The following is a 13,571-nucleotide window of genomic DNA, read 5'->3' as shown; positions in this document are numbered from 1 at the left end:
ATACAATTAGTATTTATGTATGTAAATAATAATATTGAGCAAATATGGGTGAAATTGGGTATGACGAGTGGATCAAAGGGAGCGACGGGCGACGGCAGCGCTGGCAGAGAAAGCAGAGAGAGTCAACGGGATACGAAGGGCGGCCAATAGAAAGGCGACGCCAATGCGTGAAAGTGATGGAAGCACGTAGATACAAGGGAGCTAGACAAGGACAAGGGAATAAATGGGCGCTCAGCCACAAAGAAAGTGGACATATTTACGGATCTACGGGACTTTCACCACGCATAGCAACAAGTGGATGCGTGGGTGAAAGCAGAGGGCCGATGGAAATGTACCAGCTGTATAGCGGTACTACACCAAGATATTCCTGAGGCCGTGGGAACTGCCTATATAAAGGCAACGCCCATCAAGCAAAGCATCAAGTCATCAAGTCGTGATCAAGTAACAAGTAATTAAGGCCTTACGAGTAACCTTAAGAAACTTATCAAGGAAACACAAGGAGCAACAGAAAAACTAAGAACTATACAGGCCTTACGAGTAACCTGTACAGTTTCATTTGATAGTAACAAGTCCTTAAGTAAAGATAACAAACACCGTACCCAAGCTAGAGTAAATTGGAGAGAAGCCAAGCAATCTCCAGGAGTATCCAAAGTCAGTGGTAGGCACGAGGATATATCCTACTGCCGAAATTCCAGGATCTATATATCCTGACGAGTACCAATTTCTGAGGAACATCCTGCTTCGTGATAACAGCTACGGGATTCGTCCCAAAGCTTTAAAGCAAAAGCATTCTCAACGAACTTAGCGAAAAGGGTGCAGAGGTGTGTAGCGCAAATCAAGCACACTATACAGATCGAGACAGTAACCAGCAACGGCTACAGAAGCAAGAAGAAGACAAGAAAGGACGACGAGGGATTCGAAGTGACTCACCAACGCTGTCCAAGCCCAGAACTACCATCGAGAAACCGTCATATCCAACCGAGTCCACTAACGATTTGAATAAACATACAATTAAGCATTAGCAACTGAAATCAAACGTGTTTTAATTTCACCGGGGCACAAAATAAATTTGTTGTGCCGAACCTAGCCCAAGAGATATTGTAAATATCCCGAAGGACGGAAAAGGATCGTTACAACTGGCGCCCAACGTGCTATACTGGTGAAATTTTAAACAAAACAAAAGTTTGAAAATTGTAAAAAAAACATCAAAATGGGGAAAGGATGGATTTACCACATGAAGAAGGAGGATCTGTTACAGACAGGCCAAAGGATTGGGATCGAGATGACCGGCACAGTGGAGGAAATGAGGAAACAGCTAGGCGAGTGGGTAGAAAGGAATGAAACGGACCCAGACTGGAAGGAGGAAATAAATAGATTGGAGACAAAGTACTCGAAAAATCTGAAAATGAAAACAATAGCAAGCACATCAAAAACATGCGAAAATGGCGTAGACAAGGAGGCTGAGGAATTCCAGAAAATAAACATCGCCACACTAGCAATTCCTCCATATTTACCACCAAGATGGGGCAGCGAAGGAGCCCTAGATAGCGCAGAGACAAAGAAGGACATAAGGAGACAAACGATAGACCCCAAGAAAACGGGACCACATACAACAAACAGGACCACCGAATACGCCAAGGTGGCAAAACAAGTGAGGGAATGGACATTCAGATTCGACGGCAATTCCAGACCGCTAGAGTTCATAGAACAGATCGAGTGGTCAGCAGACATGTATGGCATCGAGCTGGACATGATCCCAAGAGCAATGCCAGAACTACTGAAAGACAAAGCACTCAAGTGGTACGTCGCAAACAATAAGCAGTGGCGATCGTGGAAGGAGTTCGTTGAGGGCTTCAAGAAATACTTCCTGCCAAGAGGATTCTTCAACAAATTGGCGGATCAAGTGAAAAATCGCAAACAAAACAGAAACGAGTATTTTAAGGACTATATGATCGACATGCAAACAATGATGAGACCCCTCAAAATACCAGAGTACGAACAATTGGAGGTTATATTAGAAAATTGCACTCCAGATTTGAAGATATTCGTTCGGCCGCACAAAGTCAGAAACCTAGATGAGCTGATGCAGTTGGCGGAAGAACATGAGATGCTTGAACAAGAACGATCAGATTTCCATCGCCCAAACAATGCTCAAAGAACAAACAACAACCAATCAAGCCACAGAGGAGAAAATAATTACGGGCCACCAGTCACACAGTGCCGAAGATGCCAAGACAACAGCATGGAGAACAATTCAAGACCAAGCCAAGAAAATAAAAACATCCAAGATGGAAAAGTCTTGAATCCAAACCAGGCATGCCGCAGATGCGGAGGAGCCGGACACTGGGCAAGGGACTGCAACAATCAGAGACTCATTTTCTGTTGGCAGTGTGGAAGGATTGGGAAAATAACAAAAGAATGTTGTTGGAGTTCGGGAAACGAAAGGCGGTTCCAGCCTATCAGGGGCGAGCAGGGACCCAGCCAACAAGCTCCTCACCACTAATAGGCCAACTAATAGAGGAACAGGATCAATTGTCGGCAATTATCGAAGTAGCAGGAGTCCAGATGAAAGCGACAATTGACTCCGGAGCCACGAGTAGCTTCATCAGCAAGCAGATGTTGGAAACAGTGAGGAATAAGGGAAAATGGGAGAACACACACAAACAGGTATACATGGCAGACGGAAAGGTGCGATACATTGAAGAGCAATGGACAGGATACGTGAGATTCGGGGACAAGGAAATCCACATTCCTGGTCATGCCAGAAGGAATAGATGCGCTGATCTTAGGGTGGAATTTCCTCCGGATTATGAACACAGAGATATCGTGTGGAGGCCACAAAGTACGAATACCGACAGTAAAGCGAATACAGGGCAGGCTGGTAGAAAGAATGTCCATCATGGTCACTCAGAATAATGATCAACAAGAAATACAAAGTTTTCTAAGTCAGGAGTTGAAGGATTTAGGGAAAGTAAAGGGACTGTCAAAGGTGGGGATACATCGCATAACGATGAAGGATGATATCCCAATAAAACAAAGGTATTACCCGAAAAATCCAAAGATACAGGGAGAAATCAACACAAAGGTCGATGAACTGTTGACAATGGGATGCATCGAACCATCACAAAGCCCATATAGCTCACCCATAGTGATAGTGAGAAAGAAACAGACGGGCAAATGGAGATTATGCGTAGATTTTAGACAGATTAACGCAAAATCTATAAAAGATGCATACCCAATGCCACGCATCGACTACATCTTAAACCAACTACGTGAAGCGAAATTTATAAGCAGCCTAGACCTGAAGGACGGCTATTGGCAAATTCCGTTGGAAGAAAACAGCAGGCCAATGACAGCATTCACAGTCCCAGGGAAAGGTTTATTCCAATGGAAAGTCATGCCATTCGGGTTACACTCTGCATCAGCAACGTTCCAACGGGCACTGGACCAAGTCATTGGCCCAGAAATGATACCAAACGCGTTCGCCTACCAAGATGACATAGTGGTAGTAAGCAAAACAATCAAAGAACACATGGTCCACCTGCAAGAAGTGTTCAGGAGATTGAAAGAAGCAAACCTAAGAATAAATGCCGAAAAGTGCCAATTCTTCAGAAAGGAGCTAAGGTTTCTAGGCCACTTGGTAACAGAAAACGGCATTGCAACGGACCCAGACAAGGTGGCAGCAATAGCTAAATTGAAGCCGCCCACGTGCACAAAAGAATTACGGCAATATCTAGGGGTGGCCTCGTGGTACAGACGATTCGTACCAAATTTTGCTATGATAACACATCCGTTAAACGCACTGCTCAAGAAAAAAACCAAATGGCATTGGAGCGAAGAGCATCAGGCATCAGGCAAGGAAACACAAGGAGCAACAGAAAAACTAAGAACTATACAGGCCTTACGAGTAACCTGTACAGTTTCATTTGATAGTAACAAGTCCTTAAGTAAAGATAACAAACACCGTACCCAAGCTAGAGTAAATTGGAGAGAAGCCAAGCAATCTCCAGGAGTATCCAAAGTCAGTGGTAGGCACGAGGATATATCCTACTGCCGAAATTCCAGGATCTATATATCCTGACGAGTACCAATTTCTGAGGAACATCCTGCTTCGTGATAACAGCTACGGGATTCGTCCCAAAGCTTTAAAGCAAAAGCATTCTCAACGAACTTAGCGAAAAGGGTGCAGAGGTGTGTAGCGCAAATCAAGCACACTATACAGATCGAGACAGTAACCAGCAACGGCTACAGAAGCAAGAAGAAGACAAGAAAGGACGACGAGGGATTCGAAGTGACTCACCAACGCTGTCCAAGCCCAGAACTACCATCGAGAAACCGTCATATCCAACCGAGTCCACTAACGATTTGAATAAACATACAATTAAGCATTAGCAACTGAACTCAAACGTGTTTTAATTTCACCGGGGCACAAAATAAATTTGTTGTGCCGAACCTAGCCCAAGAGATATTGTAAATATCCCGAAGGACGGAAAAGGATCGTTACAACTGGCGCCCAACGTGCTATACTGGTGAAATTTTAAACAAAACAAAAGTTTGAAAATTGTAAAGAAAACATCAAAATGGGGAAAGGATGGATTTACCACATGAAGAAGGAGGATCTGTTACAGGCCAAAGGATTGGGATCGAGATGACCGGCACAGTGGAGGAAATGAGGAAACAGCTAGGCGAGTGGGTAGAAAGGAATGAAACGGACCCAGACTGGAAGGAGGAAATAAATAGATTGGAGACAAAGTACTCGAAAAATCTGAAAATGAAAACAATAGCAAGCACATCAAAAACATGCGAAAATGGCGTAGACAAGGAGGCTGAGGAATTCCAGAAAATAAACATCGCCACACTAGCAATTCCTCCATATTTACCACCAAGATGGGGCAGCGAAGGAGCCCTAGATAGCGCAGAGACAAAGAAGGACATAAGGAGACAAACGATAGACCCCAAGAAAACGGGACCACATACAACAAACAGGACCACCGAATACGCCAAGGTGGCAAAACAAGTGAGGGAATGGACATTCAGATTCGACGGCAATTCCAGACCGCTAGAGTTCATAGAACAGATCGAGTGGTCAGCAGACATGTATGGCATCGAGCTGGACATGATCCCAAGAGCAATGCCAGAACTACTGAAAGACAAAGCACTCAAGTGGTACGTCGCAAACAATAAGCAGTGGCGATCGTGGAAGGAGTTCGTTGAGGGCTTCAAGAAATACTTCCTGCCAAGAGGATTCTTCAACAAATTGGCGGATCAAGTGAAAAATCGCAAACAAAACAGAAACGAGTATTTTAAGGACTATATTATCGACATGCAAACAATGATGAGACCCCTCAAAATACCAGAGTACGAACAATTGGAGGTTATATTAGAAAATTGCACTCCAGATTTGAAGATATTCGTTCGGCCGCACAAAGTCAGAAACCTAGATGAGCTGATGCAGTTGGCGGAAGAACATGAGATGCTTGAACAAGAACGATCAGATTTCCATCGCCCAAACAATGCTCAAAGAACAAACAACAACCAATCAAGCCACAGAGGAGAAAATAATTACGGGCCACCAGTCACACAGTGCCGAAGATGCCAAGACAACAGCATGGAGAACAATTCAAGACCAAGCCAAGAAAATAAAAACATCCAAGATGGAAAAGTCTTGAATCCAAGCCAGGCATGCCGCAGATGCGGAGGAGCCGGACACTGGGCAAGGGACTGCAACAATCAGAGACTCATTTTCTGTTGGCAGTGTGGAAGGATTGGGAAAATAACAAAAGAATGTTGTTGGAGTTCGGGAAACGAAAGGCGGTTCCAGCCTATCAGGGGCGAGCAGGGACCCAGCCAACAAGCTCCTCACCACTAATAGGCCAACTAATAGAGGAACAGGATCAATTGTCGGCAATTATCGAAGTAGCAGGAGTCCAGATGAAAGCGACAATTGACTCCGGAGCCACGAGTAGCTTCATCAGCAAGCAGATGTTGGAAACAGTGAGGAATAAGGGAAAATGGGAGAACACACACAAACAGGTATACATGGCAGACGGAAAGGTGCGATACATTGAAGAGCAATGGACAGGATACGTGAGATTCGGGGACAAGGAAATCCACATTCCTGGTCATGCCAGAAGGAATAGATGCGCTGATCTTAGGGTGGAATTTCCTCCGGATTATGAACACAGAGATATCGTGTGGAGGCCACAAAGTACGAATACCGACAGTAAAGCGAATACAGGGCAGGCTGGTAGAAAGAATGTCCATCATGGTCACTCAGAATAATGATCAACAAGAAATACAAAGTTTTCTAAGTCAGGAGTTGAAGGATTTAGGGAAAGTAAAGGGACTGTCAAAGGTGGGGATACATCGCATAACGATGAAGGATGATATCCCAATAAAACAAAGGTATTACCCGAAAAATCCAAAGATACAGGGAGAAATCAACACAAAGGTCGATGAACTGTTGACAATGGGATGCATCGAACCATCACAAAGCCCATATAGCTCACCCATAGTGATAGTGAGAAAGAAACAGACGGGCAAATGGAGATTATGCGTAGATTTTAGACAGATTAACGCAAAATCTATAAAAGATGCATACCCAATGCCACGCATCGACTACATCTTAAACCAACTACGTGAAGCGAAATTTATAAGCAGCCTAGACCTGAAGGACGGCTATTGGCAAATTCCGTTGGAAGAAAACAGCAGGCCAATGACAGCATTCACAGTCCCAGGGAAAGGTTTATTCCAATGGAAAGTCATGCCATTCGGGTTACACTCTGCATCAGCAACGTTCCAACGGGCACTGGACCAAGTCATTGGCCCAGAAATGATACCAAACGCGTTCGCCTACCAAGATGACATAGTGGTAGTAAGCAAAACAATCAAAGAACACATGGTCCACCTGCAAGAAGTGTTCAGGAGATTGAAAGAAGCAAACCTAAGAATAAATGCCGAAAAGTGCCAATTCTTCAGAAAGGAGCTAAGGTTTCTAGGCCACTTGGTAACAGAAAACGGCATTGCAACGGACCCAGACAAGGTGGCAGCAATAGCTAAATTGAAGCCGCCCACGTGCACAAAAGAATTACGGCAATATCTAGGGGTGGCCTCGTGGTACAGACGATTCGTACCAAATTTTGCTATGATAACACATCCGTTAAACGCACTGCTCAAGAAAAAAACCAAATGGCATTGAAGCGAAGAGCATCAGGCATCAGGCAAGGAAACACAAGGAGCAACAGAAAAACTAAGAACTATACAGGCCTTACGAGTAACCTGTACAGTTTCATTTGATAGTAACAAGTCCTTAAGTAAAGATAACAAACACCGTACCCAAGCTAGAGTAAATTGGAGAGAAGCCAAGCAATCTCCAGGAGTATCCAAAGTCAGTGGTAGGCACGAGGATATATCCTACTGCCGAAATTCCAGGATCTATATATCCTGACGAGTACCAATTTCTGAGGAACATCCTGCTTCGTGATAACAGCTACGGGATTCGTCCCAAAGCTTTAAAGCAAAAGCATTCTCAACGAACTTAGCGAAAAGGGTGCAGAGGTGTGTAGCGCAAATCAAGCACACTATACAGATCGAGACAGTAACCAGCAACGGCTACAGAAGCAAGAAGAAGACAAGAAAGGACGACGAGGGATTCGAAGTGACTCACCAACGCTGTCCAAGCCCAGAACTACCATCGAGAAACCGTCATATCCAACCGAGTCCACTAACGATTTGAATAAACATACAATTAAGCATTAGCAACTGAACTCAAACGTGTTTTAATTTCACCGGGGCACAAAATAAATTTGTTGTGCCGAACCTAGCCCAAGAGATATTGTAAATATCCCGAAGGACGGAAAAGGATCGTTACAACTGGCGCCCAACGTGCTATACTGGTGAAATTTTAAACAAAACAAAAGTTTGAAAATTGTAAAGAAAACATCAAAATGGGGAAAGGATGGATTTACCACATGAAGAAGGAGGATCTGTTACAGGCCAAAGGATTGGGATCGAGATGACCGGCACAGTGGAGGAAATGAGGAAACAGCTAGGCGAGTGGGTAGAAAGGAATGAAACGGACCCAGACTGGAAGGAGGAAATAAATAGATTGGAGACAAAGTACTCGAAAAATCTGAAAATGAAAACAATAGCAAGCACATCAAAAACATGCGAAAATGGCGTAGACAAGGAGGCTGAGGAATTCCAGAAAATAAACATCGCCACACTAGCAATTCCTCCATATTTACCACCAAGATGGGGCAGCGAAGGAGCCCTAGATAGCGCAGAGACAAAGAAGGACATAAGGAGACAAACGATAGACCCCAAGAAAACGGGACCACATACAACAAACAGGACCACCGAATACGCCAAGGTGGCAAAACAAGTGAGGGAATGGACATTCAGATTCGACGGCAATTCCAGACCGCTAGAGTTCATAGAACAGATCGAGTGGTCAGCAGACATGTATGGCATCGAGCTGGACATGATCCCAAGAGCAATGCCAGAACTACTGAAAGACAAAGCACTCAAGTGGTACGTCGCAAACAATAAGCAGTGGCGATCGTGGAAGGAGTTCGTTGAGGGCTTCAAGAAATACTTCCTGCCAAGAGGATTCTTCAACAAATTGGCGGATCAAGTGAAAAATCGCAAACAAAACAGAAACGAGTATTTTAAGGACTATATGATCGACATGCAAACAATGATGAGACCCCTCAAAATACCAGAGTACGAACAATTGGAGGTTATATTAGAAAATTGCACTCCAGATTTGAAGATATTCGTTCGGCCGCACAAAGTCAGAAACCTAGATGAGCTGATGCAGTTGGCGGAAGAACATGAGATGCTTGAACAAGAACGATCAGATTTCCATCGCCCAAACAATGCTCAAAGAACAAACAACAACCAATCAAGCCACAGAGGAGAAAATAATTACGGGCCACCAGTCACACAGTGCCGAAGATGCCAAGACAACAGCATGGAGAACAATTCAAGACCAAGCCAAGAAAATAAAAACATCCAAGATGGAAAAGTCTTGAATCCAAGCCAGGCATGCCGCAGATGCGGAGGAGCCGGACACTGGGCAAGGGACTGCAACAATCAGAGACTCATTTTCTGTTGGCAGTGTGGAAGGATTGGGAAAATAACAAAAGAATGTTGTTGGAGTTCGGGAAACGAAAGGCGGTTCCAGCCTATCAGGGGCGAGCAGGGACCCAGCCAACAAGCTCCTCACCACTAATAGGCCAACTAATAGAGGAACAGGATCAATTGTCGGCAATTATCGAAGTAGCAGGAGTCCAGATGAAAGCGACAATTGACTCCGGAACCACGAGTAGCTTCATCAGCAAGCAGATGTTGGAAACAGTGAGGAATAAGGGAAAATGGGAGAACACACACAAACAGGTATACATGGCAGACGGAAAGGTGCGATACATTGAAGAGCAATGGACAGGATACGTGAGATTCGGGGACAAGGAAATCCACATTCCTGGTCATGCCAGAAGGAATAGATGCGCTGATCTTAGGGTGGAATTTCCTCCGGATTATGAACACAGAGATATCGTGTGGAGGCCACAAAGTACGAATACCGACAGTAAAGCGAATACAGGGCAGGCTGGTAGAAAGAATGTCCATCATGGTCACTCAGAATAATGATCAACAAGAAATACAAAGTTTTCTAAGTCAGGATTTGAAGGACTTAGGGAAAGTTAAGGGACTGTCAAAGGTGGGGATACATCGCATAACGATGAAGGATGATATCCCAATAAAACAAAGGTATTACCCGAAAAATCCAAAGATACAGGGAGAAATCAACACAAAGGTCGATGAACTGTTGACAATGGGATGCATCGAACCATCACAAAGCCCATATAGCTCACCCATAGTGATAGTGAGAAAGAAACAGACGGGCAAATGGAGATTATGCGTAGATTTTAGGCATATTAACGCAAAATCTATAAAAGATGCATACCCAATGCCACGCATCGACTACATCCTAAACCTTAGACCTGAAGGACGGCTATTGGAAAATTCCGTTGGAAGAAAACAGCAGGCCAATGACAGCATTCACAGTCCCAGGGAAAGGTTTATTCCAATGGAAAGTCATGCCATTCGGGTTACACTCTGCATCAGCAACGTTCCAACGGGCACTGGACCAAGTCATTGGCCCAGAAATGATACCAAACGCGTTCGCCTACCAAGATGACATAGTGGTAGTAAGCAAAACAATCAAAGAACACATGGTCCACCTGCAAGAAGTGTTCAGGAGATTGAAAGAAGCAAACCTAAGAATAAATGCCGAAAAGTGCCAATTCTTCAGAAAGGAGCTAAGGTTTCTAGGCCACTTGGTAACAGAAAACGGCATTGCAACGGACCCAGACAAGGTGGCAGCAATAGCTAAATTGAAGCCGCCCACGTGCACAAAAGAATTACGGCAATATCTAGGGGTGGCCTCGTGGTACAGACGATTCGTACCAAATTTTGCTATGATAACACATCCGTTAAACGCACTGCTCAAGAAAAAAACCAAATGGCATTGGAGCGAAGAGCATCAGGCAGCATTCGAATCAGTAAAAGAAAAACTCACGAGTGGCCCAGTATTGGCATGCCCAGATTTCACAAAAACGTTCGTACTCCAGACAGATGCAAGCAACACAGGATTAGGGGCCATACTAGTACAAAACACCGAGGAGGGGGAAAGAGTGGTTTCATATCTGTCGAGAGAGTTGAATCAAGCAGAGAAGCTACTCAGCAACAGAAAAGGAATGCCTAGCAATAGTGTGGGCAGTACGCAAGCTGAGACCATATCCCGATTTAAGGTGGTGACAGAACACATGGCGTTGAAGTGGTTGAATAGCATAGAGCGCCCCACGGGCCGCATAGCTCGATGGGCACTGGAATTACAACAATACGATTTCGAAATAGCATATCGAAAGGGCAAATTAAACATTGTTGCCGATGCGCTATCAAGACAACCGATGGAAGGGTGCAAAAGAATAGTAGACAATGGCGCCCGATTACGACAAGCAAACAAAGAATGTGAGTGGATTCAAGATATAACAAAGAAAATACAACAACAACCACAGAAATATCCAGATTACATATTAGAAAACAGCCAGGTGTACAGGAATATTCCGCATAGAGCAGGTCAAGAAGAAGTAATATCATGGAAATTGTGTGTGCCCAAGACACTACGGAACCAAGTGATGGAAGAAAACCACACTTCCATAACGGCAGGGCAAACAGGAAGCAGGCGAACGATTTCTAGAACTGCGTCAAGATATTATTGGCCAGGAATGCAACGAGATATCAGGAAATTCGTGGGAAAATGCACGACGTGTCAGCAATACAAACCCAACCAACAGCAAGCAGCAGGGAAAATGCTGACGCAAATACCGGATGAACCATGGGCCACTGTTTGTGCTGATTTCGTCGGACCATTACCACGGTCGAAACATGGAAACTCAATGTTACTGGTAATCATTGACCGATTTTCAAAATGGACAGAACTAATACCCATGCGAAAGGCAACTGCGGAGAATCTAATCAAGGCCTTTAGGGAAAGAATTCTGTCGAGATTTGGAGTTCCCAAAGTGGTAATAACTGACAATGGGGTCCAATTCACTAGCAGAACATTTAAGAAAATGCTAGAGGAATGGGGATGCCAACACCAATTAACAGCACCATACACACCACAAGAAAACCCAACCGAAAGGGCAAACAGAACAGTGAAAACAATGATTGCTCAGTTTACCGGTGAAAATCAACGGAATTGGGATGAGAGCTGGCCGGAAATAACACTGGCTGTAAATACTAGTCAATCAGAGTCAACTGGATTTACGCCAGCATATGTGATACAAGGACGCGAACCTAGAATGCCAGGCGCGATATACGATAGTGTCACGACAGGCACAGGAAAGCAAAGCGTACCACCAGAAGCAAAGGCAAAACAAGTGCAAGAGCTGTTCGAGCTGATAAGACGTAATCTGGAGACGGCGGCACAAGATCAGGCACGTAACTATAACCTAAGGAGGAGAGAGTGGAGACCAACAATTGGAACCACAGTATGGGCAAAAGAACACCATCTCTCGAATGCGGCCGAAGGGTTTGCAGCAGAGTTGGCACCAAGATGGAGGCACTTATGAAGTGACAGGTTTTTTGTCTCCAGTTATATGTAAATTACGGCACAAAGAAACAGGAAAAACCAGGCAAGCACATATCAGCCAGATGAAACAACAAATATGTGAACAAACAGATGTCAATAAACTAGATGAACAATGAGTATGGACGACTCTGATGACATGGCAGCGAGAAATCTGCACAGCCCGGCCGGCTGGGCAGAAATCTCAAAAACATGACACAGAGCCAAAAATATCAAAGTGCATCGAAATCGTACAAAATCACATAACATAAAAAAAAAAAGAAAACCCCAAAGTGCGTCGGAATCATGTAAATAAGAACAAGCAGAATAGCAAAGTCGCAAACCGCATACCGGAACAAGATAAATATATGCGGATATCATATATATACAGTCAGGCAAATATTCATGAGCAAATAGAAAATAGCAAAACAAAAAAAAAAGATAAACAAAAAAACGATCACACAATCAAAGAGAGCCAATGCCTACACATGCGCACGATATTACACATGTAATGGTATGAGTGCACAAAAAAAAAAAAAAAAAAAAAGGGAAAGAGAGGGGAACACACATACCCATGCGCATGAGATTGAGCATATAATCGTGCAGCATCGCGACATACACATACATACATGCGCGCGTTAATACATTAGTATTAGTGAAACATCGCAGGGGCATTAAAATATTCGGCATCGATAGTTAGAATAGAGAATCCAAGTTTTTGAATAACGGTAAAAATTTAACAAATATCAAAGATGCGAGGTTTCCTGCATGCAAGAATCCTAGTCATGAAACACTCAAAGTCGAAAGCTCGGAGAGTAAGGACCAAACAAAAAAAAAAAAACCAACCAACATGAATGTTCACCAAGTGAGTAATGGCCAAGATGAAGGCGTAGTTCGAGGTGGTGCGGCACCGGGGGCCCATAGGGCAAGCGGTGACTGGCATTGGTCCGATGAGGAGTCCGACGACGATGAGCCGGATATGATAGATCCGGCAATCGCCGCCTCCTCGGACGAGGAGAACGATGAGGACGGAGATGATAGTGGCTACGGGACAGAGGAGAGCGAAGCCCAGTCGGCGGTGAACCAGGGCCACCAGGAGGAGGATGATGATGAAGAAATGTGGAGAGAGCTGGACGAGGCGATACGTATGATGGATGACGAAGCGGCGGGAGAGGCGAGCAGCGGCCGAAGTAACCCAGAGGAGTATGCGCCATTGGAACAAAATGAGATCCATGAGCCTCCGGCAAGATTGTGGGAGCCAGCGCGGCCACCAACGCCGTTTCGTATGGTGGACTCAATGTCAGAGGTCAGCGAAACGGCGGAGATGGCCGTGGCTGATGAAGGTGCGGCTGATGGAGTAGCCAGCCCACCTCCACTCGAGCCGGAGTGGACGGATTGCGAGGCAGAGCTATGTTGGAGAACCAGCAATGGATGA

General features: G+C 44.6%; 1 protein-coding gene across 1 annotated transcript; it reads left to right on the top strand.

Annotated features, from left to right (window-relative positions):
• Window positions 1-12,986: 12,986 nt before the first annotated feature.
• Window positions 12,987-13,571, top strand: LOC26529352 (sarcoplasmic reticulum histidine-rich calcium-binding protein). The gene has a single exon (XM_015179396.2). The coding sequence runs from the start codon at window positions 12,987-12,989 to the stop codon at window positions 13,569-13,571; it is 585 nt and encodes a 194-aa protein (XP_015034882.2).

Source organism: Drosophila willistoni, unplaced genomic scaffold (genome assembly GCF_018902025.1).
Source record: "Drosophila willistoni isolate 14030-0811.24 unplaced genomic scaffold, UCI_dwil_1.1 Seg277, whole genome shotgun sequence".
NCBI lineage: Eukaryota > Metazoa > Arthropoda > Insecta > Diptera > Drosophilidae > Drosophila > Drosophila willistoni.
Note: the sequence above shows the minus strand (reverse complement) of the source record. Positions and strands in the feature narration are given on the sequence as shown.

What these genes read in the sequence shown, in the direction of transcription:
- LOC26529352 (XM_015179396.2), top strand. Translation starts at nt 12,987, where the DNA reads ATGAATGTTCACCAAGTGAGTAATGGCCAAGATGAAGGCGTAGTTCGA.